Source organism: Pseudocercospora fijiensis (genome assembly GCF_000340215.1).
Source record: "Pseudocercospora fijiensis CIRAD86 unplaced genomic scaffold MYCFIscaffold_2, whole genome shotgun sequence".
Lineage (NCBI taxonomy): Eukaryota > Fungi > Ascomycota > Dothideomycetes > Mycosphaerellales > Mycosphaerellaceae > Pseudocercospora > Pseudocercospora fijiensis.
The window spans coordinates 597,957-621,715 of NW_006921533.1; the positions used below are offsets into that span (position 1 = coordinate 597,957).

The following is a 23,759-nucleotide window of genomic DNA, read 5'->3' on the forward strand; positions in this document are numbered from 1 at the left end:
TCACCAAACAAACCCACCTTCCAGTCCAACCAATATCTCCCACAATGGGTCAATTCTACGAAATCATCCCGGAAAACATCTACTCATGGATTCTGCAACAACAAATGCTCTGGGTGTCGACTGCCCCGCTGTCAGCAAAGGGCCACATCAATGTCTCACCGAAAGGCGGCCAGTACTTCGGACTCGTCGATCACAAGACTTTCTGGTATATGGATTTGAGTGGGAGTGGCTGTGAGACCATCTCGCATTTGAGAGAAAATGGAAGGATTACGGTCATGTTTAATGAATTTAAGGGGTCGCCTAGGATTGTGAGGTTATGGGGATACGGTGAGAAGATGAAGACGAGAATGGGGAGTTTTTCTTTTGCTGCCAGTACATGTGGCTGACTGATGATCGATTTGCAAGGTCGCATTCTGGAGCGCGAAACGACAGAGTTTAATGACTTTGTCGCACGAGAATCTATCACGACTATTCCCGCCACGAGGTCGATCATTGTTGTGGACGTGCATCAAGTCGGATCGTCGTGCGGCTACAGTGTTCCGTTGTACGAGTTTAAGGATTATAGGAAGACTCTGAACCAGGTGTTTGAGAAGCGAAAGGAGAAGTTTGATGGTGGGAAGAAGGAGGAGTCGATGGAGAGGTATTGGGCTTATAAGAATGCTTGGTCGATGGATGGTTTGCCTGGGATGCAGGCGGGGTTGGAGTGTGGAGTGAGGGAGGGGGTTGAGCCGATTGAGAAGATGGTGAGTTTATATGTTATGTTTTCTGTGGTTGGGGAGAAGCACGACTGACTGACTGTGGGTTGTAGATCGGTCCTTTCGCTCCTGCTGCTCCTTTCGGGCCTAAATCGCTTAAGCTCGGCAACCAGATTCGGTATCAGATGGCTAAGTTGAGCACGACTCGGATCCAGCTCCAGAGCGTGCTGCTGATTGTGCTGCTGGCTTTTGTGATGGGTATGAGTGTTGCGACGTACGGGCCTGGGATAATCGCATGGCAGAGGAGCAAGATGAGCAGAGTAATGATGTGAGGTCAAAAAGTCAATGCAGTCGAAGTGGAGTCTTCCTACTACGGGAAGTCTGTCTTGCTCAGGGGAAAGTAGTTGGTATTTGGCGTTGGACTTGAAGTGTGTATGTCGATGTTCCGATGTTCGATTGCTAAATATTCTACGCTGCAGCGCGTGTGCACGGACCATGGTTCTTTCAAGTTCTGGAGGCCATGCTGATGATGATGAAGCATAACTCCTTGAGACGATAATACGAGATTCATAACTTGCGGAGTGTTCTTTCCAGCATATATAAGAGCAAGGAGTTCAGTGCTACTTCGTTTGTGGTGATGGTAATGGTGATGAAGAGCGCCTATGAAACCTCGGGTTCGAAGAGCTGCTGGAATGAAACGGGCATGTGAATGAAGTCAATCACGGCATACCGGTATCAAGCCAGCCCCTCTGCTCTCACAAGCTGGCATTACTTACTGCCTCTCGCTGGAAGCGCGAATCTGGCGATACTGGTCGATATATTGCGCAAAATATGTTCGGGACCTTTCACCATCCGGCTCGAGCAAATTCGAACGAACGACATACGTATCACCGTGGCGCAGTCGCGTGATGGTCTGGGATTGCGATGGAATCTACGGCTGCGAGAATGCCTCACATAGAACCTTCTCTGCGTCATCCTCCCCGCTTGCCATGCAGCTCAAGTCACGGCCAGAGCTCTAGACAGCTTCGAGCTTCTTCGGGAAGAACCACGGCCAGGGATCATTCGTGCATGAAGCCGACGGCAGCTGCTATAGTCTAGGTTGCACTTTGGCCTTGGCGAGTTCTTTCCGTGGCTGACCATACAGTAGAATACCCTAGCCGACCCGCTGACAGAGGCTTACTGCATGCCTCGATCCCTTGGGAGAGCAACACTGATACGCTCGTCTTCTCCCGCGCTTCTGTTTCTGCTCGCGTACAATCAATCCTTTGCCCACAAATAAACGAACGACATCTCGGCCATGGCAACTATCGAGCCTCCTCACAACACACAATCAGGACTAGAAGTCGATGGTCTATTGAGAGCCCAAAGTCCTGTCAAAGACAAGAAGCCCGCCCTCGAACGACACATATCTCATATCCCTCAAGACGACGAGGAAGACAACGCGGCGGCCGATGATCACTTGAAGCCTGAGGGAGGTTTTGCGAACAGGATCAAGAACAAACTCAAGAAGACCGTCTCGCGCGAATCACGAGGGGACCATTGCGACGAAAAGACTCGTCCAACCTCACCTCGAAAAGGCCATACTCGCTCAAGCTCCGGACTTGAAGTATCGGGTGTGATGCGCTTTGACCCTGATCATGAGGAGCCTGAGGATGAGCATTCCAACAAGCCAAGTCTGATTCGGAAGCTCACCAAGTCACCACGGCAAGACGAGCAAGCACGGAAACCGAAAGCTCCATCGAAACTTGAGCGCACGATTTCTTCCATTCCGCATGACGATTATGACAGCGATGGCGAAGGACCGATTTAAAGGAGCGGAAGCAGAGGTCGAAAATCAGGTAGTTTTGGGCAACGAACGCAATGCAAGCTTCACTTTTTGTCGCATCTGAAAGCGTCGTCGGTCGACATCTCTCTCTCTCTCTCTTGGGCTATCATTTCGTGTATTGATCTCACGCCGTTCATGGACGCCACAGATCGGATGGCAGCAAAGCTTGATATCTGTGGAGAGCAGTCTCGGGGACGGTGTTTTTGAGTGATAGATTTTGTAAGACTGCTAATTGGGGTTCAAGCACCGCTTTATCAAACCCTGACAGAAATCACAGATGAGTGAAGAATTCTCGGCCGAGCTACTATACAGTCTATACCGAGATCCAAGCCCGACTATCTAATATACTTTATAGTTGTAGTAAGCGTTTATTCCGAGTATTAGAATATCTATCTTCTATATAAGCGTTCGTAGTAAAAGAAACAGCTAAAATGCTATCTTAGAGCCTTTTTATATAATATAACTACTCCCTTTAGGATCTTTTCCTTTACCTAGGCCGCATTCTTAGTTACTTAGCGATAGCGAGCTCTTAAACTTAAGCGGGCCGAGGATATAGGTAATATAAATATCTATACGTACTTTTATATACTTAAAAGCTTATAATAGCGATCTACGAATAATACCGCTCGAACTTAGGTTCTTAAGATTAGAGCTCTTAAAAGACATTATAGTTAAAATCTCGTAAAGGGAATAGGAGGACCGGGGAGGCCGATCGTAAGACCTTATACCTAAAGGTACTAGGGAACGACTTTAGTTAACCTCTTTTCTACTAAGAATTTTAGTAAAATAGATAGAATTCAGTAGTAGTAGCTCGATGTCTAGTACCGGTAGAGGTCCCTTTATCTCGACGCTCGAGAAAGAAAAGAAAAGTACGCCCTAGATATATTTCTCTATTAAATTTTGTTTCCTCGTATATACCTAAGTCGTTACTTGAAAACTTGAAACGGGATAGAGAGATTTAAGCAGTAGGAGTAGGAAAGCTGCAGACATTCTTGCCTCATAGATCTGAATTTTAAATAGTAAGAGGCTTTTTCTTTTGCCTTAAAAGAAGTTTGTTGCCGCTTTTTGTCCCTTCCCAGAAGTCCATCCATGATTGTTGAGGCATGATCATCAAGGAAAAGCCCCCTTCGCTCTGCCTTTACGCCTCCCAGCAGCCAGCATGATTGAAAAGTTCTTTCTTTCCCCTACTTTGAAGTCCAGAGTAATGCCGTTTCGTTTGCCAGCCGCTCCAAATACGACTTGTAGAGCAGTGTGTCGCAGTTGCTAATGTGTTCTGTGGTCGCACTCGAAGTCATCTGGGGAAATATTAGAGCTTGAATGTCCTCGCTGTGGGTACCACTTACTACACAACTTCAATTATTCTTCACGGAGATACGCGTTGGCTCGCTTGCGGAAGGCTTGGCGGAAAGCCTGCAGCTTCTCTCTGTCCTGACGCTTCTCTTCAACTTGCTCCACATCCTCAAGACGATAGCGCTTTTCCCTCCTGAGCTGTATGATGTCGAGTGCGCGCCATTTCCGACCCTTCGCTCTGTTTGTAGCCTGAGCCACCAACAAAAGGCCTCTGACAGCGTGGTCCAAAACCTCTGCCCATGAGGACACATCTTCGCGATCCTGTGCCTCGGAGCGCAGCACCTCCAGTACAAAGCTGTCGCTCAAGTACATCCTCCGCAATCCATCAGCACCAAAGAGAGCGCGCAGCGCCTGATCAAATGTCGTTAGGGAGCACGCTCTCAGGCGAATCATGGTGAGGTGCTTCAAATTTGCACCGATCGTCTTCGCAAACGAGCGGGCAATGGGATAGCTTTTAATGTCAAAGCAATTGGAGCCGTATGCGATGGGGGTTGCCTCTGCATTGATTTCCTTGTTGACGAGCAGGAGACTGAATGGGCTTGGCTCTCCACCCACCCACTTTGCTTCTTGTTCTTCCCACTTCAGACCCTTGTGCCACGGCGATTTGTCCGTTCTCTTGAAACCCTTCGTGACACACTTTTGCCGGCTGCGGCGAAAGTCCGACGACCACCAGTTGTGCGTGTCTAGAGTGACGCAGCCTGTCTCTCCCAAGATCAGGACATAGCCGTAGATCCTGACTTTCAACTCAGTGGGAAGATCTGAGAAGCGAAATGGTTGTTCTGGGCAGGCTTTGCTGAAATTCGGAACAATCTCGAGAAGCGTACGTCCTTTGAGCGTGCCATGTGGAACAAGGATCGTGTTGAGGCGGAATTTGTCGTTGTATGCGCCTTCTCGCTCGCAGAATTGCTTCGCAACCTCTTCTGGACTCATCGCTCCTGCTGCTGAGGCGTGTCCGTGTTGAACGTCCAGTCAACGTGAAGCGCGAGCTGCTGCTGTGCTGTCTTACCAGAGGCCGTCGCATGTATGCGGTATGAAGAAGATGAAGTCCGACTTGCAGTGGATAGTCGCGTGTGTTTTTGGTGTTTGTGATGGAGTTCTTGTTGGAAGGTGTGGACGGTTCTTAAATTAGGACGTTTGCGCAGCAGATTGAGTGACGTGTAATGATTCAACGACCAAGTGAGGTAGTTGAGGCATGATATGAAACTTACTTGGGCCCCTCAGTTGAATGCGGTGAGATCGGAAGTCACGCCAGGTGCGTCGTGTATGGCCTGCCCGAGCACATTTCTAAAGTGAAGTTGTTTTCAATGTCCGCAAGGCGGCCGAGGGAAGAAATGCATCGCGCTCTTTTGATACAACATGGCTATCGAATGCAGTAGTAAAGGAAATGTATGCAGATCCCATCCCGCTCACTCCTTTCCCGCTGCGATCCCTATCGCTCAAAACGAAGCAGCCACGAGAAGCACTTTCCTCGCAGACGTGGTGTTGTCGCTCACTGTACACAAAAATGCAATCACCTGTCCTGTCTTCATCGGCTCAGCTTGGTGGAAGCTCGTCACGGCTCGCTGCTGATCCGGCCCTCTATAGCCTGTCGTATATTGCAGCTGGGTCCAATGTCTTTCCATAGTCGTCTTATAGGAGAAGCTCCAGTGGATTCTCGATGACCTTCTTCAACTCTCTCATAAACTCACCGCCAACGGCACCATCCACAACCTTGTGGTCAAAAGAAGCAGTAAGGACGATTTGATCGTCGAACTCAACTGCTTCGGTGCCATCCTCGAGCTCCTTTGGCACTGCAACCTTCTTTACTGCTCCGACGGCGAGGATAGTGGCTTGTGGTGGGTTGATGACGGCGGTAAATCGGTCGATGGCATCATTCATGCCCATGTTCGAGATGGTGATGGTGCCACCCTGGTATTCTTCTGGCTTGAGTTTTCCGTCTCTTGCCCTCTTCCCAAGATCCTTGATTGTAGAAGAGACGGCTTCAAGGCCAGTGCCTGTCACGTTCTTCACAATCGGTGTCATAAGGCCGACTGGGGTGGCAACGGCAACCGAGACATCGACAGCGTTGTGCTGGCGGATGAAGACCTTGCCGTTCTCCTCACGCCATGAGCTGTTGGCGGCTGGGACCTTGCGGGCGGCATATGCGAGAGCCTTGACGAGGAAGTCGTTGACTGAGAGCTTGTACTTGCCATCGGCGGAGGCATTAAGAGCGGCGCGGAGCTTCATGAGCTTGGTGACGGAGACCGAGGATGCCACGAAGTAGTGTGGGTTCTGGTTCATGGATTGTGTCAGGCGGGAGGCGATGGTCTTGCGCATGCTTGTGGCTTCGATATCTTCGTAGGATGCGGCAGCTCCAGCGCCGGCGATTGCAGAGGCACCAGCAGATGGCTTAGCGTTCTCGACGTCCTTTCGTGTGATGCTGCCACCTGGGCCGGTACCCTTGATGTCCTTGAGCGAGACGCCCTTCTCGAGAGCAAGCTTGGCGATCGCTGGACCAACGACCGGGCCACGTTCAAGCACTGGCTGTAATCGCTCACCTGAGGATTCCGATTCGTGTGACTTTGGTGCTTCACTTCCCTTTGATGCTGGTGGTGCGGTGCCGGAGCTAGAGTCTGCTGGCTCCGAAGACTCAGCGGCCTCTTGGCCACCCTGCTTCTTGCTCTCAGATGGAGCCTTGTCACCACCAGCATCCTCGACGGAGAAATCGGCGAAAGCCTCAACATCGCCGGCGTCCTCAACCAAAACGGCAATTGGCTGTATCCATTTCATCAGCATTGCCCGAGCGTGATTTCAGCTGCTCGTTTCCACTCACATTGCCCACTGCCACATCCTTCTCACCCGAATCCTTCAGAATCTTTGCAAGTACACCCTCTTCTTGAAACTCGAAGTCCATCTGTGCCTTGTCGGTCTCAATCTCCACCAGGACATCACCGGGCGAGAGTGTGTCACCAGGCTTCTTCTGCCATGCGCCAATGTTTCCTGCTGTCATCGTTGGCGAGAGCGCCGGCATTGAGATGAGCGTATGTGATGGGTAAGCTGCGCATAGCGTTAGATACCAATGCCTTTTCTCGATTCTCATCGGAATTACGAACATTTGGAGGCATAGTATCTGGCGAGGGCGGAGAGGGCGGGTATTCTGCTTCTGAAGGCGGGCAATGTATCAGCTCTTGTCCCATCCAATGCCTCGTTATATCCATAGAGCACCACTCACGCAACAGTCGGCTGTGATCTGAGCTGTGTCCATGCGCGTCTGGTCGCAGCACCTCTCGAGGCGCGCGAAAGCACCGAAGCGGCTGACATTGTGGTTGATGTGTCCGGGGCCTGAGTTGCTTGTCGGGGTCAGGTAAGGCCAATGTCACGGCAACGACGCTCCAACGCCGCGCAATGAATGCCTGGGGGTGGTCTCAAGGACGATGAGGAGGGAAAGGAGTGATGGGGTCGTTGCGGGCTTTGGTGAGAGACGTTGAACAGCTTTCTCTGAAAATAGTCTACGGAGGGATTGAGCTCAGTCCTCCGCTTTCCGCTTTCCGACCATGCAGTCGCCGGCCGTTCTCTCACTCTCGCTACTCGCAATCGCAATCGCAATCGGACAGCCACATCGCTATTCTATGCTTGTAGCCTAAGCGTAAACTCTCATAGATATCGCGTGGCATTTCGTGGCTGTTTGACTTTTTGACATTGCCCAGGCGTGGCGTGGCTGCTGGCCTAAGGACAAAGCTGTAATGTAGTTGTGTCCCTTGTACCAAAGACTATAGCTTCGACGCCAACTGTGCACACCACCACTACCTGCATCGCATCGCATCGGTTGTTTGTACGATGCTGCGAGCGTAGAATGTAGTGCCTACAGTGCTGATCAGGTGATGCGACTGCCGCCTCATACACAACACTACCTCTGACCACCATTGGAAATTTGGCATGGCCGAGCCAGCGCCAGCACCAGCGCCAGCGGCCTCTTCGGGAATGCCATCCACCCATCACGAGGACAACAGCACATTCGATGCCGACTACTCGGTGGCGATGGAGGACAACTCGGAAGTCGTAGAGCAGAATGAAGATGCTGTTGCACAGAATGGATCTGCATCTCAAGAAGTTGAGGCAGAAGAGTCTGAGGTGATGGTAAAGGAGCATCCTCCGCCAGCTGTCGACAATGATACGCATTCGACGCACCATGCCACCACAACGCCTCCCAGCGAGCCCAATGCACAGAGTGCACCAGCGAGTGCGGTATCGCCGCCTCCGACGAGCACTGCGATCCCAGACTCACCAGCGACTCGTTCCACAGCAGCTACTGCTATCCGCCCACGATCAGATTCTCAATCAACCACTGCGACTACCGCAACCCGCGCATCCACTCGATCGACCAGGAGTAGCATGGTATTTGTCGTTGCTGCATTAGAAAGTATCGCAGCTTCTAAAGATGCACGCAAGCGGAAGGTGCTGGCAGACTCGACACAGCGGGCCCTGTCAGCCATCCGAAGTGCTCAAGGAGATGCTACGCAGATCGACCCAGAAGTTATGTTTGCGCCTCTGAACCTGGCCACCGAGGCTTCAACAGTTTCAGTAGTAACGACAGCTCTGGACTGTATAGGAAAGCTGATTAGCTATTCCTACTTCTCTACGCCAGCTGTGTCGGAGGCGCAGAGCGAATCTGCAGAGGACAGACAAAGGCCGCCGCTTATTGAGAGGGCCATTGACACGATATGCGATTGCTTCCAAGGCGAAGCCACTCCTGCCGAAGTGCAGATGCAGATTATCAAGAGCTTGTTGGCTGCTATTCTCAATGACAAGATTGTGGTACATGGCGCAGGATTGCTTAAGAGCGTACGTCAGACATATAACATCTTCTTGCTGAGTAAAAGCAGTGCCAACCAGCAGATCGCTCAAGGCACTTTGATGCAAATGGTCGGTACGGTCTTCGAGCGTGTCAAGGTCAGACTTGCGAGCAAGGCTTCGCGGTCATCTACAAGTCTCAAGACGAATGGCGCTGAAGCTGCTTCCGATGTGTCGTCCGTTGTGGGAAGTGACGAAACACCATCACTTGCTGGTGCTCCTCAGACGCCAGATATCGAGAGGGATGAACCAAAGATGACTTTGCAGACATTCGAGACACGTAAATCTTTCGACGACACGAGGATAAACGATACCGCTCCAACTATGGTCACGAAGAACAAGAAGGCCAGCAAACGGCCTTCAACTTCCGGTTCTGGTGCCGATGTGCCATCTATCACCGTGCAGGGGGAAGGGAGTGACGCGCTATCCGAAGATGACGAGGAAGATGAAATCTACATCAAAGACGCATTCTTAATCTTCCGCGCCATGTGCAAGCTATCGACCAAGCCATTGCGAATAGAGGATGCGGTCGATATAAAATCGCAGGGAATGCGATCAAAGCTTTTGAGCTTGCACATCGTCCACAGTGTTCTCTTCAACCACTCCGTCATCTTCACATCTCCGCACGCAACCATACGAAGCTCTTCAAACGGTGATCCGACTGGTTTCACGCAGGCGATCAAGCAGTATCTTTGCTTGAGCCTTAGCCGAAACGGTGCGAGCAGTATCAGCAAGGTTTTTGAAGTGGCTTCGGAAATCTTCTGGCTGATGACAAAAAACCTGCGTTCGCAAATGAAGCGAGAATTGGAGGTCTTCTTGAAGGAGATATACATCGCTATACTGGACAAGCGGCAAGCTCCAGGGTGGCAGAAATCATACATCATTCAGCATATTTTCGGTCGCATCGGACAGGATCCTCGAGCGCTGGTAGAGATTTATCTGAATTATGACTGTGACCGCCAAGCTATTGACAATATGTATCAGCGCATGGTAGAGCATGTCAGTCGACTAGCAAGTCAACCGGTACCTGTTAGCGGACTTCAGCAACAAGCTTACCTGGAGAGCGTGGCGAGGCAAAACAGCAGTCTCTCCAATGACTGGCGTGAAAGAGGGACACTCCCACCAAGCTTGACAACTGCGAGCATGACACAACCGCATGAGTCTGAGCAAGCCTTCCCTCAAGAATATGCTATGAAGATGCAAGGACTAGAGGCGTTGGTAGAGACTCTGCGAAGTATGGTGAATTGGGGTCAACAGACACCCGCAGAAGTAGCTGCGAGCACCCTGGCTGACGTTGATGCACGGTTCTCACTGGATGACCAACAGCGAGAAAGCTTAGACACCAGGGCAATGGAATCTGCAGGCCCAAGTGGCGCGTCAACTGACGGCATTCCAATGACACCTCGAGAGTTCGATACACCAGTTGCGGAAGACGATCCAGAAGAGCTTGAAAAGATCAAGCAGCGAAAGACAGCACTCAATGAGGCTATACGCGCGTTCAATTTCAAGCCGAAAAGAGGCATCAAGATGCTCATCGCGAAAGGCTTCATCCTCTCCGAAGATGCACAAGACATTGCGAAATTCTTCTTCAACAACGAGCGTGTGAACAAGAAATCTCTTGGTGAATTCCTTGGAGAGGGTGATGAAGAGAACATCAAGATCATGCACGCTTTTGTAGACCAGATGGATTTCACACGCACCCGATTTGTGGATGCCCTGCGCAGGTTCTTGCAGGCATTTCGTCTCCCAGGCGAGGCTCAGAAGATCGACAGACTGATGCTCAAGTTTGCCGAAAGATACACCACCGGCAACCCGAATGCATTCGCGAATGCCGACACTGCATATGTACTTGCATACAGTGTGATCATGCTCAACACTGATCAACATTCTGCACAGGTGAAGAAACGCATGACTGTTGAAGACTTCATCAAGAACAATCGTGGCATCAATGACAACGCAGACTTGCCTGATGAGTATCTGCAAGGAATCTTTGACGAGATCGCACACAATGAGATCGTGCTAGATACTGAGCGGGAACAGGCTGCTAATCTTGGCCAACTACCACAACAGCCTACTGGACTTGTCGGTACCTTGGCAAATGTCGGCCGTGACCTCCAGAGAGAAGCATATGCGCAGGCAAGTGAAGAAATGAGCAATCGCACAGAACAGCTTTTTAAGAATCTGCTTCGGGCACAGAAACGAGCCGGAGGTGCAGCAGCCGCTGTGAGCAAAGGCAAATTCTTGATTGCCAGCTCCTACAAGCACGTTGGACCCATGTTCGAAGTGACTTGGATGAGCTTTCTGACCGCGCTTTCGGGCTCGGCACAGGAGACCCAAACCCTCGAGACAATACGTCTTTGCATGGAAGGCCAAAAGCTTGCGGTGCGCATTGCATGCCTGTTTGACCTCGAAGACCCAAGACAAGCTTTCGTTTCAAGCTTGAGCAGGAGCACGAACTTGTACAACTTGTCCGAGATGAAGGCCAAGAACATGGAAGCGCTACGAGCCTTGATCGACATTGCTTACAGCGAGGGCAACCACCTGAAAGAGAGCTGGCGAGACATACTCACCTGCATCTCACAGCTTGACCGATTCCAGCTCATCTCGAGCGGTGTCGAGGAAGGCGCGATACCTGACGTGATGCGAGCGCAAGGAGTGCCGCAGAGTCCACAGGTCAACGGAGCTGGACGAAAGAGCTTGCAAGTCAGCAGGCGGCCGACGACTCGGACTACTCCCAGTGGTGCATATCAAGCCGATATTGTTGAAGAGACAAGGGGTGCAGACATGGTCCGCAGTGTCGACCGCATCTTCACGAACACAGCCAACATGTCAGGTGATGCGATTGTGCATTTCGTGCGCGCTCTGACGCAAGTCAGCTGGCAGGAAATCCAATCTTCCGGCCTCTCAGACCAACCACGAACATACAGCTTGAATAAGCTTGTCGAGATCTCAAGCTACAACATGACCCGTGTGAGGTTCGAGTGGACAAATATCTGGCAAATCCTTGGACAGCACTTCATCGATGTCGGATGCCACAACAATACACACGTCGTGCACTTCGCACTCAACAGCTTACGACAGCTCAGTATGCGCTTCATGGAGATTGAGGAGCTCCCCGGTTTCAAGTTCCAGAAGGACTTCCTCAAGCCTTTCGAGCTGATCCTTAGCAATGCCTCACAGGTTGCTGTCAAGGATCTGGTACTGCGCTGCCTCATCCAAATGATACAGGCTCGCGGAGACATGATCCGATCTGGGTGGAGGACCATGTTTGGCGTCTTCACAGTCGCCGCCAAGGAACCATACGAGAGCATTGTCAATCTTGCCTTTGACAATGTAACGCAAGTGTACAATGAGCGATTCGGCGTTGTGGTGTCGCAAGGCGCTTTCGCTGATCTGGTCGTATGCTTGACAGAGTTCAGCAAGAACATGAAGTTCCAGAAGAAGAGTTTGCAAGCCATCGAGACGTTAAAGTCTTCCGTGCCGAAGATGCTCAGAACACCGGAGTGTCCTCTTTCACTGAAAGCACCAGGCTCGAAGGATGCTCCTCAAGCCGAGAACATCCCTAAGCAACCCATTCGCCAGACACAAGAAGAGCAGTACTGGTTGCCTGTACTGTTCGCTTTCCATGATGTGCTCATGACTGGCGAGGATCTCGAGGTCCGCTCACGAGCACTCAATTACCTCTTCGATACCTTGACCAAGTATGGAGGCGACTTTCCAAAAGACTTCTGGGACACTCTTTGGAGACAGCAATTATATCCCATCTTCATGGTGCTGCAAGATCGCAAGGCCATCAGTCACGAAGCCGTTAACCATGAGGAGCTGTCGGTATGGCTGTCGACCACATTGATTCAAGCACTGCGAAATATGATCAGCTTGTTCACACACTTCTTTGAGAGCCTGGAATATATGCTGGATCGCTTCCTGGACCTGCTTGCGCTCTGCATCTGCCAGGAGAATGATACCTTGGCCAGGATTGGCAGCAATTGCCTTCAGCAGCTGATTCTTCAAAATGTCAAGAAATTCACACCACAGCACTGGGAGAAGATCGTTCGCGCATTTGTCGATCTGTTCAACAGGACAGAAGCCAAGGAGCTGTTCTCAGCTGCAACGTCGAGCAATTATTCCAAGGACAATTCGTATTCCCACGAAAGTCCATCGCGACCGAGAGGCATATCGACTGCCGATGATGCTTCGATTGCAGAGAACACGAACGCCTTGAAGATTAACGGTTTGTCCGAGGATGATGACACAGCTACCACGAATGGCGACGGGCACGTTGAGACGTCTTCGTTGTCACTGTCTTCCGACCACGATCGTAGCCCATCACCGGCCCAGACACCTCGCAACAAGCGAACAGAACTTGAAGACTTCAGCAACGTGCAGTCCAAGCAGCAAGCGCCAATTGTCGTGACAGCCGCGCGAAGACGATACTTCAACCAAATCATCACAAAATGCGTCCTTCAGCTCCTGATGATCGAGACGGTATCCGAGCTCTTCAACAACGACGCAGTCTACTCCTCCATCCCATCCCACCTCTTGCTCCGCCTCATGAAGCTCCTCAAAACCTCATACCACTTCGCCAAGCGTTTCAACGAAGACCGCGACCTCCGCACGCGCCTCTTCCGCGAAGGCTTCATGAAACAACCGCCCAACCTCCTCAAACAAGAAAGCGGATCCGCCAGCGTCTACGTGCTCATCCTCCTCCGCATGTACGCCGACCAATCCCCCGAACGCGCCGCTTCCCGCCCCGAAACCGAATCGGCCCTCATCCCCCTCTGCACCGACATCATCGCCTCCTACATCTCGCTCGACGAAGAAACGCAGCAACGCAACATCGTCACCTGGCGTCCCGTCGTCATCGACGTTTTGGAAGGTTATGTCGCGTTCCCTGACGCAGAGTTTGAGAAGCACGTTGAAGTTTTCTCGCCGCTTGCTGTCGGGCTTATGAATCGTGATATGGGGCCGGAATTGCAGAGGGCTGTCCAAGGGCTTTGGCAGAGGGTTTGTGAGGTTCGACTGGGGTTGAGATTGGATGAGGCGCTTTTGCCGGTGCAGACGCCGAGTAGTCCTAGGGCTGTTAATGTTTTTGGGACGAGGAGGGGGAGTCGGGGGTCGGTTGTTAGGGTGGTTGGTGGGAAATCGTAAGGAACTATAAATGCTCGTGGTGAAGGGTAGTAGGTAGTATGTATGGTGTGGGGGTAGAGTTGTTGTGGAAATGCAAATTTTTTTTTGCAAATTTTGATCTTTTTTGCGTTCTTCTATCTTATGTTCGGTCACGGGTCACTCGGTCAGGTCCTTGCTGTGAGGGGGTGTGGCTCAGGCTGCCATTGACGCCAAGACAAACGACATTGGAAGAACTTGACTCTCGCTCCAAATTCCTTTCTTGGGGGGGGGGGGGGGGGGGTTTCCAAAAACGGCCTTCGGATGGGTTTAAAGCCAGGCTGGAACGAGACCAGAGACATTTCTCGAGCCAGACATTCATGGTATATTCTAATTTCCGAGACATGGGCGCGAGGAAAGAAGTCTATTTTTTCTTTCAGGCTGTAATGAATGTAAGTCGTGAGCGAGACATTCCATCAATTGCCGAGACATCTCACTCCCTCTACTCTCATCAGTTCCGACGGGTTTGGTGTGATGGTCGTATTTTCGAGTCATCCAATGTGTCGAAGCGCATGAAGGTTGCTATAGGGAGATGATCGGAGCGGATTCCAGCATAACACTCGCTGTGGCGCGTTCCAGAAGGCAAGTGAAAATAGCTCTTTGAGGCTGCAGATGAGGGTGGTGGTTGTTGTTGTAGTACTGAGGAGATTGGCGAGACGTCGCACAGCATCGTAATAGGAGAGATGTGAGATGTTGTCTCACGTCACATCCGGGACAACGCACGCTTACTTACACCCGAGCTGGTTTTTGCGGCTTGCGGCTTGCAATGGGTGGTACTGTACCGCAGCTTTTATGACATGGAAGGGCTTCGAGAAGTCTTCGAATCTTGACGCGTCTTGAGGAAGTGGTGAGGGGCTGCATTGTTGTGTTGGTGAGGACGGAAAGAGCGGCGGGCTTGACTCGCAGATGTGGTCTCGTTGCCGGCAAGTTGTGTTCGATGAACTGCTATATGCGATTTAGGAGGTATAAGATCTCGGTCGTTTCGCTCGGAGGCAGTACAGTACCGAGGCTGCGGCTCTGACGTGTAGATCGTCAGTGGACAGCACAGCGCGGTGGTGATGCTCTGCGTCGGCATGCTGTATCAACGATTAACACATATGCAGGCGCAGACGATTCTGATGTGTAGCAGCCTTATTGGTCTCTTGAACTGGTTTCAGAATTGAGTTTCCTGTTGACGCGATCTTCCCTGTTCTTATTGAGGAGCACGCGCAGCTGAAGTGCAAGGATCCCTAGGGGTATCGGCGTTGCTATGCATTATTATTCGCGGTAGAGACATCGAGAGGCGTGTCGTTCCGCGCATCACATCGGAAGGTGCTGTAGCATTCATTCATTGTGATGGCACGACCGGCGAAGATGCCGCCGCTCAAGTCCGGTGCAGCGCGAAGGCCATTGTTGTTCGCTGCGTCGCGTGGCTGGCTGTCGAGTGAGATGTCGCAGGCGCGCAGAGGAGTGCTTTGCGGCGGGAGACTCGAGGTTGGGAGCGTTGCTAGACGCCCCGCCCCTTGCACCAATCACATGCGAAGACGGGCAGGATGCGGCGCCACCAAGGCTTGTTTGACTTCACCACTTCTCCATCGCGCAGTCGCAGTCGCCGCAGTCGCTACGCCCAGTGAACGCCTGCCACGCCTGCCACGCCTGCCACGCCTGCCACGCCCGGCGTCCAGCCATTGAGATGCGGGACACGCCAAGTCCGAGCGCTCCTCATTCGCCGCTCGGTGAATGAGAGGGAGGGGAGGGCGGCGTGCTGCGACTGCGAGGCGTGCCAGGCCAGGTTTCAGAAGCGGCTGCCCGCGGCCGTTCTGGTGCGAGGAGCAGCAGGTGCAAGTTCTTTCTTGAATCTCGCCGACGAAATGAGATGGACGCGGCCAGAAGACGTGAGCGTCGGGCTGGCGAGCATGTGACACCACAACTGTGCCTCTCTGGACCCCATTCGCTCGACCGGCTGCTACTTCTTCCTTGCATGCTGCATCTGCAAACTATCTTTCGCTCTACACCCGAACCGTTCCTTTTTAATTATCCGACGACTCTTCTTTCTGCTGGATACTCGTTGCTTCTTCTTTTCCAATCAATCTTCATATGCACAGTGCCGTGTAACCATACACTTTTACCGTCTCTTTCGTTTCGGTGGGTGGCTCGAATTTGTCTTCATGACATCTTGAATCGACGTCAATGAGCCTCTTCGTTGACGGAGATGGACATTTGCGAGGCTGGCTGGCCGCCTTGCTATGCTGCTGGGCCGCGGTAGGCGACGACGAGTACGAATTGGAGAAGAAAAACACAAAAGGTTTGTGGAGCGCGTGGCATGACATTATTCAACACTGACACCGCTCTAGCCAAAATTTCACGCCCAACTATATATAATGATCAACCTACACAACTTGAAATGATGTCGCCGCACGCGTCTAGAAACCATCCAACTTGGGAGCACGCAGGATTCACAGAGGAGGATCGCGTGCGACCAATAACCGAACGACCGCCTTCCATCAAACCATTGGACTTTGGAGACTCTTCGTTGATGGGCAAAGTGTCCCTACATGGCCGAAGGAAGAGCTCGACGACCTTACTCAACTTTCACAACTCCGCAAAACGGAACTCATCCAAGTCATTGGCAAGAACAAGCATAGGCCAACCGACAAATTTCCGTCGCCTCGAGTATACCGAGAAGCAACGTCGTTCGTTGAAGCCACTGCAACTTGAGCCAGTGGTATTGAGAGGAGATGTCCTTGCCATCCCATCCGATCACGACACCGCTGTCCGGCATGACGCCTCGAAGTCTTTAGATGTGGATTACTGTCTGGCCACTGCTGCCAAAAGATCATCCTATCGCGAAACTCGAGAAACACCTTTCGAGAGATGTCAACAAATGAGTGCTACAGCGAAGCGAGATCAATCTCCAACGACCACGAAAGACGAGAAGAGTCTCCAATCAACCCTCTCCACCAAATCCTCTTCCAGCTCAATGTACTCTCTCCGTCGCCAGCCCTTCGAAAGCAGCACTTCCAACACGCCATCCTCATCCCGCCCATCGACCGAAAGAACACGTCTCAAGCGGAAAAGATCCAATCCAACCACCCGCATCCCCTCATCCGAGAGCAACGACCTCGACAAAGAAATTCTCGAACTCAACACAATCGTCGAAGAACGCCGAGCCGAATCCACCCGGCCCCTCAGTCCAGAAGCAACCCAACACGTCCCTGCCATCGCACCCTCAATGACCGTACGCGCAAGATCTGAAACTCTGACAGACATCGGCTCCGCTTTCTCCCGTCCTCTCCACCTCAACACAGATTGTCCGACCACAACCATTGCGGAAACTTTCTCCTCTCCTGTCAAGTCCCGCTTATCAAGACCCTTCACCAACATGCCGGATTCCCATCTAGAGACGGTTGGGGTTGTTATTAGAAGGCCCTCTTCGAGGGTTACGGGCTGGCTTACGAATCTTTGGTCTTCTTCTTCTTCTTCTTCCCACATTCCGGATGAAAATCCCGCGCCTCACCAACAACCTTTCTCCTCCTCCTCATCCTCCTCTGCACATTCCCGTCATCGTGCCCTTTCATCATCCGAAACAACTTCTTCGAGTTCCCTCTACTGCACTTCGTCGATGAGTACGACCACTTCCTACGTGTATTCTAAACCCTCTGTGACTCCGCCTTTCACGGCTTGTACGTCGGAGGAGAGGGAGAGGGAGAAAGTTTGGTTGAATTTGAGTCCGAGTCGGGTTGGGTTGGCGTTGTGAATTGATATTTGATTTGGTTTTTGTACATATATATAGAGATACCCTTAGCATTGACAGGGAGGGAGGGAGGGAGGGATGTATGAGTAGGGAAAGGAGGAGGTGAGGTGTAGGTGAAGAAGATAGATGGAGAGAAAATGATCTCGCGCGTCATTTTGAGGAGAAGAAGAGATATTTCTTTTTCTTTCCCCCCTGTCAAGTTCCGAATATTTTATTTTTTTCCATGTTGCTATCTATGTCTTGCCATCGGTCGGGGTTTGACCATGTTTCTTCTTCTTCTTCTTCTTCTTCTTCTTCTTCAAGTTTCCCTGCCCTTTTCATATACCATACCATACCCATGAGTTGAATCATTCCTTTCCCGTCTCCCCAACCAAAAACTCCTCGCTAAATCTCAAAACTTTTTCCTCAAAGTTTTTTTTCCTCTCACGCCTTCGCATATTCTTGCAAATACGCAGTCAACTTCTCCGCCGCAGCTACAGGCACAGCGTTGTAGTTGCTAATTCTGATTCCACCAACGCTACGATGACCTTTCAGTCCCATCAGACCTTTCGCTTCGGCGCCCTTGAGGAAAGCCTTCTCTGCGTCAGCGTCGCCGCCTTTTACGCGGAAGCAGATGTTCATTCTGCTGCGAATGCTCTTGTCTGGGACGACCTGGTAGACTTTCTCATTCTGGTCCAGCGCTTCGTACAGCATTTTGGCCTTCTGGTTTGACTCGGTCGCTTGGCCGGCGATGCGTGGACCATTCCCGGCTGGGTGGATTTTAAGCAGTCTCTCCATTACTTGGCCTGCGATCCAGACGTCGAAGATGGGGAGAGTGTTGTATAGGCTGTTGTTCTTTGCAATCGTGGGCCAGTCCAATACAACAGGTCCATTGGGCAAACCAAGTCTGCGCAGAAGATCGGGCTTGGCATATTCTGCATGAGGTGGGAGGAAGGCATTGGAGACAATGGCGATGGTGATCCCTGTTGTCCCGATGTTCTTCTGAGCACCTCCAAAAATCGCGGCGTGCTTGCTGACCTCCACAGGTCGTGAGAGGAAGTTGGAACTCATATCTGCCACCAAGTTCTTGCCAGAAGGTGTTGACTGAAACTCGACTCCATCGACCGTCTCGTTATCGCAGTAGTAAGTGAACGCAGGCTCGCCACTGCTATGGCTCCACGTCGACTGCTCTGCAATAACGCCAAATTTTCCATCTCGGTGCTTCCTCGAATCGCTGACAATGTTCACATGATCCTGTCCCACCAACCGGGCAGCTTCTTGCGATGCCTTTAGAGACCAAGATCCGGTCACCAAGTAGTCCAATTTCAGCTGTTCCTTGACGACCAGTGCAAGTTTCGCCTCATCACCACCCACAGCTTTGAGTTGCTTAGCCACCCAGACAGAGACCAAGTTATAGACAACAGCACTGAATTCTCCCGACCCGCCACCTTGCAGGAAAAGAATCTGGTATCCCTCTGGTCCTTCGGATTCAGGGATTTCGAGGAGCTGTCTCAGGGCTTTCTGTGCGTTTGCCAGCACCTCGTTCGCATCGGCACTTCGATGCGAGATTTCGGTGATTCCGATGCCAGTGTCTTTGTAGTTTAGGATGACTTTTGATGCCTCTTCCAAGACTGGAGTTGGCAGCGGCGCCGGGCCTGCTCCGAAGTAGTGGATGTCGTCTCGTGAGGGCATTTTGGATGTGGAACTTGACCGAGTGTTTGGAGGAATTGTCGTGGTTTGTTTGTTGACAAGTTTTCGTCTCTCAATGACTGTGATGAAAGTGGGGCGATGTCGGAGCTTGGCAGATTCTGGTGAAACACGATTACTCCCTCGCGCGCCATTGGCTCCGTATTTACATCATTCTAATCATTTGGCAGGCGCTCTTCCGTGGATATATTGAGGATTCAACGAGCATAGAAACGCCTTGGAGCAGATCGCCGCAATGGCGGCATTGAGAGCCGGTGCAGGGAGAAGTCTGCAACGCCTACTTCGAGCACGCAGCGTGAGCGGGAAACGCGAAGGGAAATGGAAAAGAAAGTCTCCGTGCTAAGAAATGTTCAGAATGGCATCGCATCTTCTCGACAATCGATATTCGCCTCGCGGACCAGCTCGGCAACAGCCACACCAACTCTCACACATCTCCACCACCGCCCGCGGTATGTCTCGACTACTCGACGCACGCGAGCAGAACTACGCGAAGCCTTTCCTTCCCAGCTCGACAATGCGCCTCCAGACTTTCTGAATAAGCCATCGACGGCGCCAACGACCCCTCAGACGCTCACCGAGAAGATCGTGCAAAGATACTCGCAAGGGCTGCCGGACGGAAAGTTCGTCAAGGCGGGCGACTATGTCACGCTTAGTCCGCACCATTGTATGACCCACGACAACTCATGGCCTGTGGCGACCAAGTTCATGAGTATTGGCGCGACCAAAATCCACAACAACAAGCAGATTGTAATGACGCTGGACCATGATGTTCAGAACAAGAGCGAGAACAATCTGAAGAAGTACGAGAAGATTCAGTCGTTTGCAGAGCAGCAGGGAGTCGACTTTTACCCAGCAGGACGTGGTATCGGGCACCAGATCATGGTCGAAGAAGGCTATGCCTGGCCAGGAACTATGGCGGTCGCGAGTGACAGTCATTCGAACATGTACGGAGGTGTGGCTTGTCTTGGTACGCCGGTAGTCCGCACAGATGCTGCTAGTATCTGGGCGACAGGCAAGACGTGGTGGCAGATTCCTCCCATCGCCAAAGTCACTTTTGCGGGTATCCTTCCTGAAGGTGTCACGGGAAAGGATGTGATCGTGGCGCTTGCTGGTCTTTTCAACAATGATGAGGTCCTCAACCACGCCATTGAATTTACTGGTTCAACGGACACCATGCGAAGTCTGCAGGTCGATGACAGACTAGCAATTGCGAACATGACCACTGAGTGGGGAGCTCTGTCGGGACTGTTCCCGATTGACGATGTTCTCAAAGGCTGGTTGCGATACAAGGCCACTGAAGCAAGCATGTACCGAGAGCCGTCGCCCACAGCTAGTCCCACTACTGATAGATTCAACCATGAGAGGCTTGACGAGCTCTTCGCCAACCCATTGAAGGCCGATGCAGGAGCGACATACTCCAAAGAACTCTTTCTGGACTTGTCGACGCTCTGCCCCTACGTTTCCGGCCCGAACTCGGTCAAGGTTGCTACTCCGCTGAACGAGCTGGAGGCGCAAGACATCAAGGTCAACAAGGCTTATCTCGTGTCTTGCACAAACTCTCGACGCAGTGATATCAGCGCTGCTGCTAAGGTGTTCAAGCAGTTGGCTGACAAGGACGGCAAGGTACCCAAGATCGCTGATGGCGTGAAGTTCTACATTGCTGCAGCTTCACTTCCCGAACAGCGCGCTGCAGAAGAGCAAGGCGACTGGCAAGCGCTGCTTGAGGCTGGTGCGGAACCTCTACCGTCTGGATGTGGTCCATGCATTGGTCTTGGAACTGGTCTGCTCGAACCTGGCGAAGTCGGCGTATCCGCAAGTAACAGAAACTTTAAAGGTCGGATGGGAAGTACAGATGCCAAAGCCTACCTTGCAAGTCCGGAGGTCGTTGCTGCTTCTGCACTGCACGGCAAGATTGCTGGCCCCGGCTGGTACGAGAAACCCGAAGGCTGGTCTGGCGTCAGACGTGGTGAGGGTGATGGTGTCGCCGATGAGCACCGCATGATTAGTATTGAAGATGCCCTTGACAAGATCATTGCACAGGCTGAGGAGGCTATCAAGGACGGCGAACAGAGATTGGCACAGGAGGCTGGAGAGGGCACTTCTCAATCGGGCTTTGCTACTCCTCCAGGAGAAAAACGTTCTAGCGGCCTCACTGAGATCCTACCAGGCTTTCCCGACAAAGTAACAGGTGAGATTGTATGGTGCGATGGCGACAATGTCAACACCGATGGCATCTATCCTGGCAAGTACACGTACGACGATGCATTCTCATCAGACCCGGCCAAAATGGCGACCGTGGTCATGGAGAACTTTGACAAGGACTTCGCCAACATCGCCAAGCCAGGTGACATTCTGGTCTCGGGTTTCAATTTTGGCTGCGGATCTTCCAGAGAACAAGCGGCAACCGCAATCCTCGCAAAAGGCATCCCACTAGCTGTTGCCGGCAGTTTCGGCAATATCTTCAGCCGGAACTCGATCAATAATGCTTTGATGGGTGTCGAAGTGCCCAAATTGGTCGAAAGACTTCGAGCGACTTTCAACAACGATACATCTGCTGCAACTGGTCAAGCGGGAAAGGCACCTATCACAGAGCCCAGCAAGAACGCTGACAGCCTCGATTCTCCTCCACCTGCTCCAGTAAGCAAGACTGAGAAGAAGCTCACGATCCGGACTGGCTGGACGTTTACCTGGGATGTCAGAAGAAGTCAAGTTGTCATCCAAGAAGGCGAGGGTGGCGAGACCTGGACACAGAAGGTCGGCGAGCTGCCTCCAAATGTGCAAGACATTATTGCCAAGGGTGGTCTTGAGAAATGGGTCCAGGCTCAAATCTCGAATGCTTTGCAGTAAACATCTCGTCGCATCTTGTCAGCAAGGAATGGGAGGAAAAGTTGAATGATACCCAGGATCAGAGCAGTTCAGTGTACATATAATTACATGTCATGTAAAGTTACCGATACTCACAATCAGCATCAGCATCACTCATTATCACTATCCATCAACTCGGCCAACTCTGCCTCTTCCTCCGCCGTCAGCATACTCCCACCCCCCTTCTTCTCCTCCTCTCCCTCCTTCCCCACCTCCTCCTGAAACCTCCTCATATCCCCCCTCTCCAAACTCCACCTCCTCACCGTCCCATCAATACTAACACTCACAACCTCCTTTTCCTTCTCCCTCTTCACCAAAGCAGTCACCTCCTCAAAATGCCCCTGATACCTACAAACCAACTCCCCACTCGCAATTTCCCAAACCCTGACATCCTCATCCCTACACGCCGTCACCACCAACCCAAGATTTTCAAAAATTACCACATCTCGGACGAAATCTGGGTGTTGGAGGACAGTATCTGCTTCGAAATTCCGGCTCCGCACGAGATGTTTGCAGGTTTTGTCTGCGGAGGCGGTCCAGAGGCCTTCGCCGTCGTGGTCCCAGTGCAGGGCGTAGATGGAGGTTTCGTGGGGACGGAGTGGGGGGTTTTCTTCCGAGGGAGAGAGGAGATCCCAACGGCGGATTTCGCGGTCGCTGCTTGCTGTGACGAGGATGGAAGGGTTTAGGGGATCAAGGGTTAGGGAAGTTAGGGCGGCTTTTGTGGGGTTGGAGAGTTTTTGGAGGAGCTGGCCGGAGGAGATGGACCAGAGGATTATTTTTGCGTCGGCGGAGCCGGATATCAGGATGGGGTCGTTGTTGAGGGTTGTGGTGCAGAGGCATTTTATGAAGTCGGTGTGGGATTCCAGGGTTTTGGTTTTGGAGGGATTGGAGAGGGGGATTGAGTAGATTGTTTTGTCCCAGGAGCCGGCGAAGAGGGTGTTTGTAGTTGGGCAGATTGCGAGGCTGGTTATTGGGGCTTGACTTGCGTTGAAGATGCGTTGGACTTTTTTGTCCTGTTGGAGGTTAATGTCTTGCGGTCAGAATGAAGGGTGGATATCTTCGTACACACTTCCAGGTTTAGGCGCTTCACTTCTCCCGCTGCTTCGGCGACATACACGGCATTGTCGTCTTGAGGATCGGCGATGGCATACAAGATCTTTGACGGAAGCTTGATGGGGTCGCCATGCTTGTTCTTCGATTTGGCTGCTTTTCGTTCCGATGTAGCAAGTGCTTGTGTAGTTTGGAAGTAGTGGCCAGGATCGTTGGACCTCGACATGGTGTTGGATGGAAGATCGGATATACTGAGTGTTCACCAAATTCGAACATTGGTGTTGTCTTGGAGCAAGTCGGGGACAAAGTCAATCTTGCGGCCAAAGTTCTGGAAACGATCTGGCGAAACTCTATGAACTTGCCAAGCAGCGAATCAATTGGCTTGGACAAGCATCTCCTCAACCTTCCTTCTGACATGCACCCATGTCCACCACACCATGGCGTCTGGCACATCTGTTCAATGACAGGTTACACGACAGCCTGAGAACCAACGCCACACAACACGACATCATCGACATGCTCGGTATCAAGACACTGCATGGAGAATGCCCGCTGCCCGCAT

At 51.8% G+C, this 23,759-nt stretch overlaps 9 protein-coding genes across 9 annotated transcripts; 4 read left to right on the forward strand and 5 right to left on the reverse strand.

The window, feature by feature from the left end:
* Nucleotides 1-44: 44 nt before the first annotated feature.
* MYCFIDRAFT_132813 (uncharacterized protein) lies at nt 45-791 on the forward strand (the record flags this gene model as incomplete). The annotated part of the gene is made up of 2 exons (XM_007924795.1): nt 45-327; nt 406-791. The coding sequence occupies 2 exons, from the start codon at nt 45-47 to the stop codon at nt 789-791; spliced, it is 669 nt and encodes a 222-aa protein (XP_007922986.1).
* A 541-nt stretch (nt 792-1,332) lies between these two features.
* Nucleotides 1,333-2,805, forward strand: MYCFIDRAFT_171275 (uncharacterized protein; the record flags this gene model as incomplete). The annotated part of the gene is made up of 9 exons (XM_007924796.1): nt 1,333-1,369; nt 1,411-1,528; nt 1,558-1,606; nt 1,654-1,759; nt 1,816-1,946; nt 2,008-2,390; nt 2,446-2,536; nt 2,563-2,695; nt 2,729-2,805. The coding sequence occupies 9 exons, from the start codon at nt 1,333-1,335 to the stop codon at nt 2,803-2,805; spliced, it is 1,125 nt and encodes a 374-aa protein (XP_007922987.1).
* Nucleotides 2,806-3,574: 769 nt separating this feature from the next.
* MYCFIDRAFT_88756 (uncharacterized protein) lies at nt 3,575-4,811 on the reverse strand. The gene is made up of 2 exons (XM_007924797.1): nt 3,864-4,811; nt 3,575-3,815 (listed from the first exon to the last, which is right to left on the reverse strand). The coding sequence occupies exon 1, from the start codon at nt 4,798-4,800 to the stop codon at nt 3,877-3,879; it is 924 nt and encodes a 307-aa protein (XP_007922988.1). The 5' UTR covers nt 4,801-4,811; the 3' UTR covers nt 3,575-3,815; nt 3,864-3,876.
* A 688-nt stretch (nt 4,812-5,499) lies between these two features.
* On the reverse strand, nt 5,500-7,325 carry MYCFIDRAFT_202092 (uncharacterized protein; the record flags this gene model as incomplete). The annotated part of the gene is made up of 4 exons (XM_007924798.1): nt 7,082-7,325; nt 6,963-7,012; nt 6,683-6,906; nt 5,500-6,624 (listed from the first exon to the last, which is right to left on the reverse strand). The coding sequence occupies exons 1-4, from the start codon at nt 7,168-7,170 to the stop codon at nt 5,500-5,502; spliced, it is 1,488 nt and encodes a 495-aa protein (XP_007922989.1). The 5' UTR covers nt 7,171-7,325.
* A 658-nt stretch (nt 7,326-7,983) lies between these two features.
* On the forward strand, nt 7,984-13,848 carry MYCFIDRAFT_42664 (uncharacterized protein; the record flags this gene model as incomplete). The annotated part of the gene is made up of 1 exon (XM_007924287.1): nt 7,984-13,848. One exon carries the CDS (start codon nt 7,984-7,986, stop codon nt 13,846-13,848), a length of 5,865 nt encoding a protein of 1,954 aa, XP_007922478.1.
* A 219-nt stretch (nt 13,849-14,067) lies between these two features.
* On the reverse strand, nt 14,068-14,751 carry MYCFIDRAFT_210207 (uncharacterized protein). The gene has a single exon (XM_007924799.1). The coding sequence runs from the start codon at nt 14,531-14,533 to the stop codon at nt 14,315-14,317; it is 219 nt and encodes a 72-aa protein (XP_007922990.1). The 5' UTR covers nt 14,534-14,751; the 3' UTR covers nt 14,068-14,314.
* Nucleotides 14,752-17,747: 2,996 nt separating this feature from the next.
* MYCFIDRAFT_60220 (uncharacterized protein) lies at nt 17,748-19,308 on the reverse strand. Its single transcript, XM_007924467.1, has one exon. It carries the CDS (start codon nt 19,265-19,267, stop codon nt 18,020-18,022), a length of 1,248 nt encoding a protein of 415 aa, XP_007922658.1. The 5' UTR covers nt 19,268-19,308; the 3' UTR covers nt 17,748-18,019.
* A 209-nt stretch (nt 19,309-19,517) lies between these two features.
* On the forward strand, nt 19,518-22,250 carry MYCFIDRAFT_202095 (uncharacterized protein; the record flags this gene model as incomplete). Its single annotated transcript, XM_007924800.1, has 2 exons — nt 19,518-19,577; nt 19,790-22,250. The coding sequence occupies 2 exons, from the start codon at nt 19,518-19,520 to the stop codon at nt 22,127-22,129; spliced, it is 2,400 nt and encodes a 799-aa protein (XP_007922991.1). The 3' UTR covers nt 22,130-22,250.
* Nucleotides 22,251-22,257: 7 nt separating this feature from the next.
* Nucleotides 22,258-23,423, reverse strand: MYCFIDRAFT_42900 (uncharacterized protein; the record flags this gene model as incomplete). The annotated part of the gene is made up of 2 exons (XM_007924294.1): nt 22,258-23,160; nt 23,217-23,423. 2 exons carry the CDS (start codon nt 23,421-23,423, stop codon nt 22,258-22,260), a joined length of 1,110 nt encoding a protein of 369 aa, XP_007922485.1.
* Nucleotides 23,424-23,759: the final 336 nt, after the last annotated feature.

Bases quoted from the DNA above. Each gene is read 5' to 3' on its own strand.
- MYCFIDRAFT_88756 (XM_007924797.1), bottom strand. From the start codon at position 4,800: ATGAGTCCAGAAGAGGTTGCGAAGCAATTCTGCGAGCGAGAAGGCGCA.
- MYCFIDRAFT_210207 (XM_007924799.1), bottom strand. From the start codon at position 14,533: ATGCTGTGCGACGTCTCGCCAATCTCCTCAGTACTACAACAACAACCA.
- MYCFIDRAFT_60220 (XM_007924467.1), bottom strand. From the start codon at position 19,267: ATGCCCTCACGAGACGACATCCACTACTTCGGAGCAGGCCCGGCGCCG.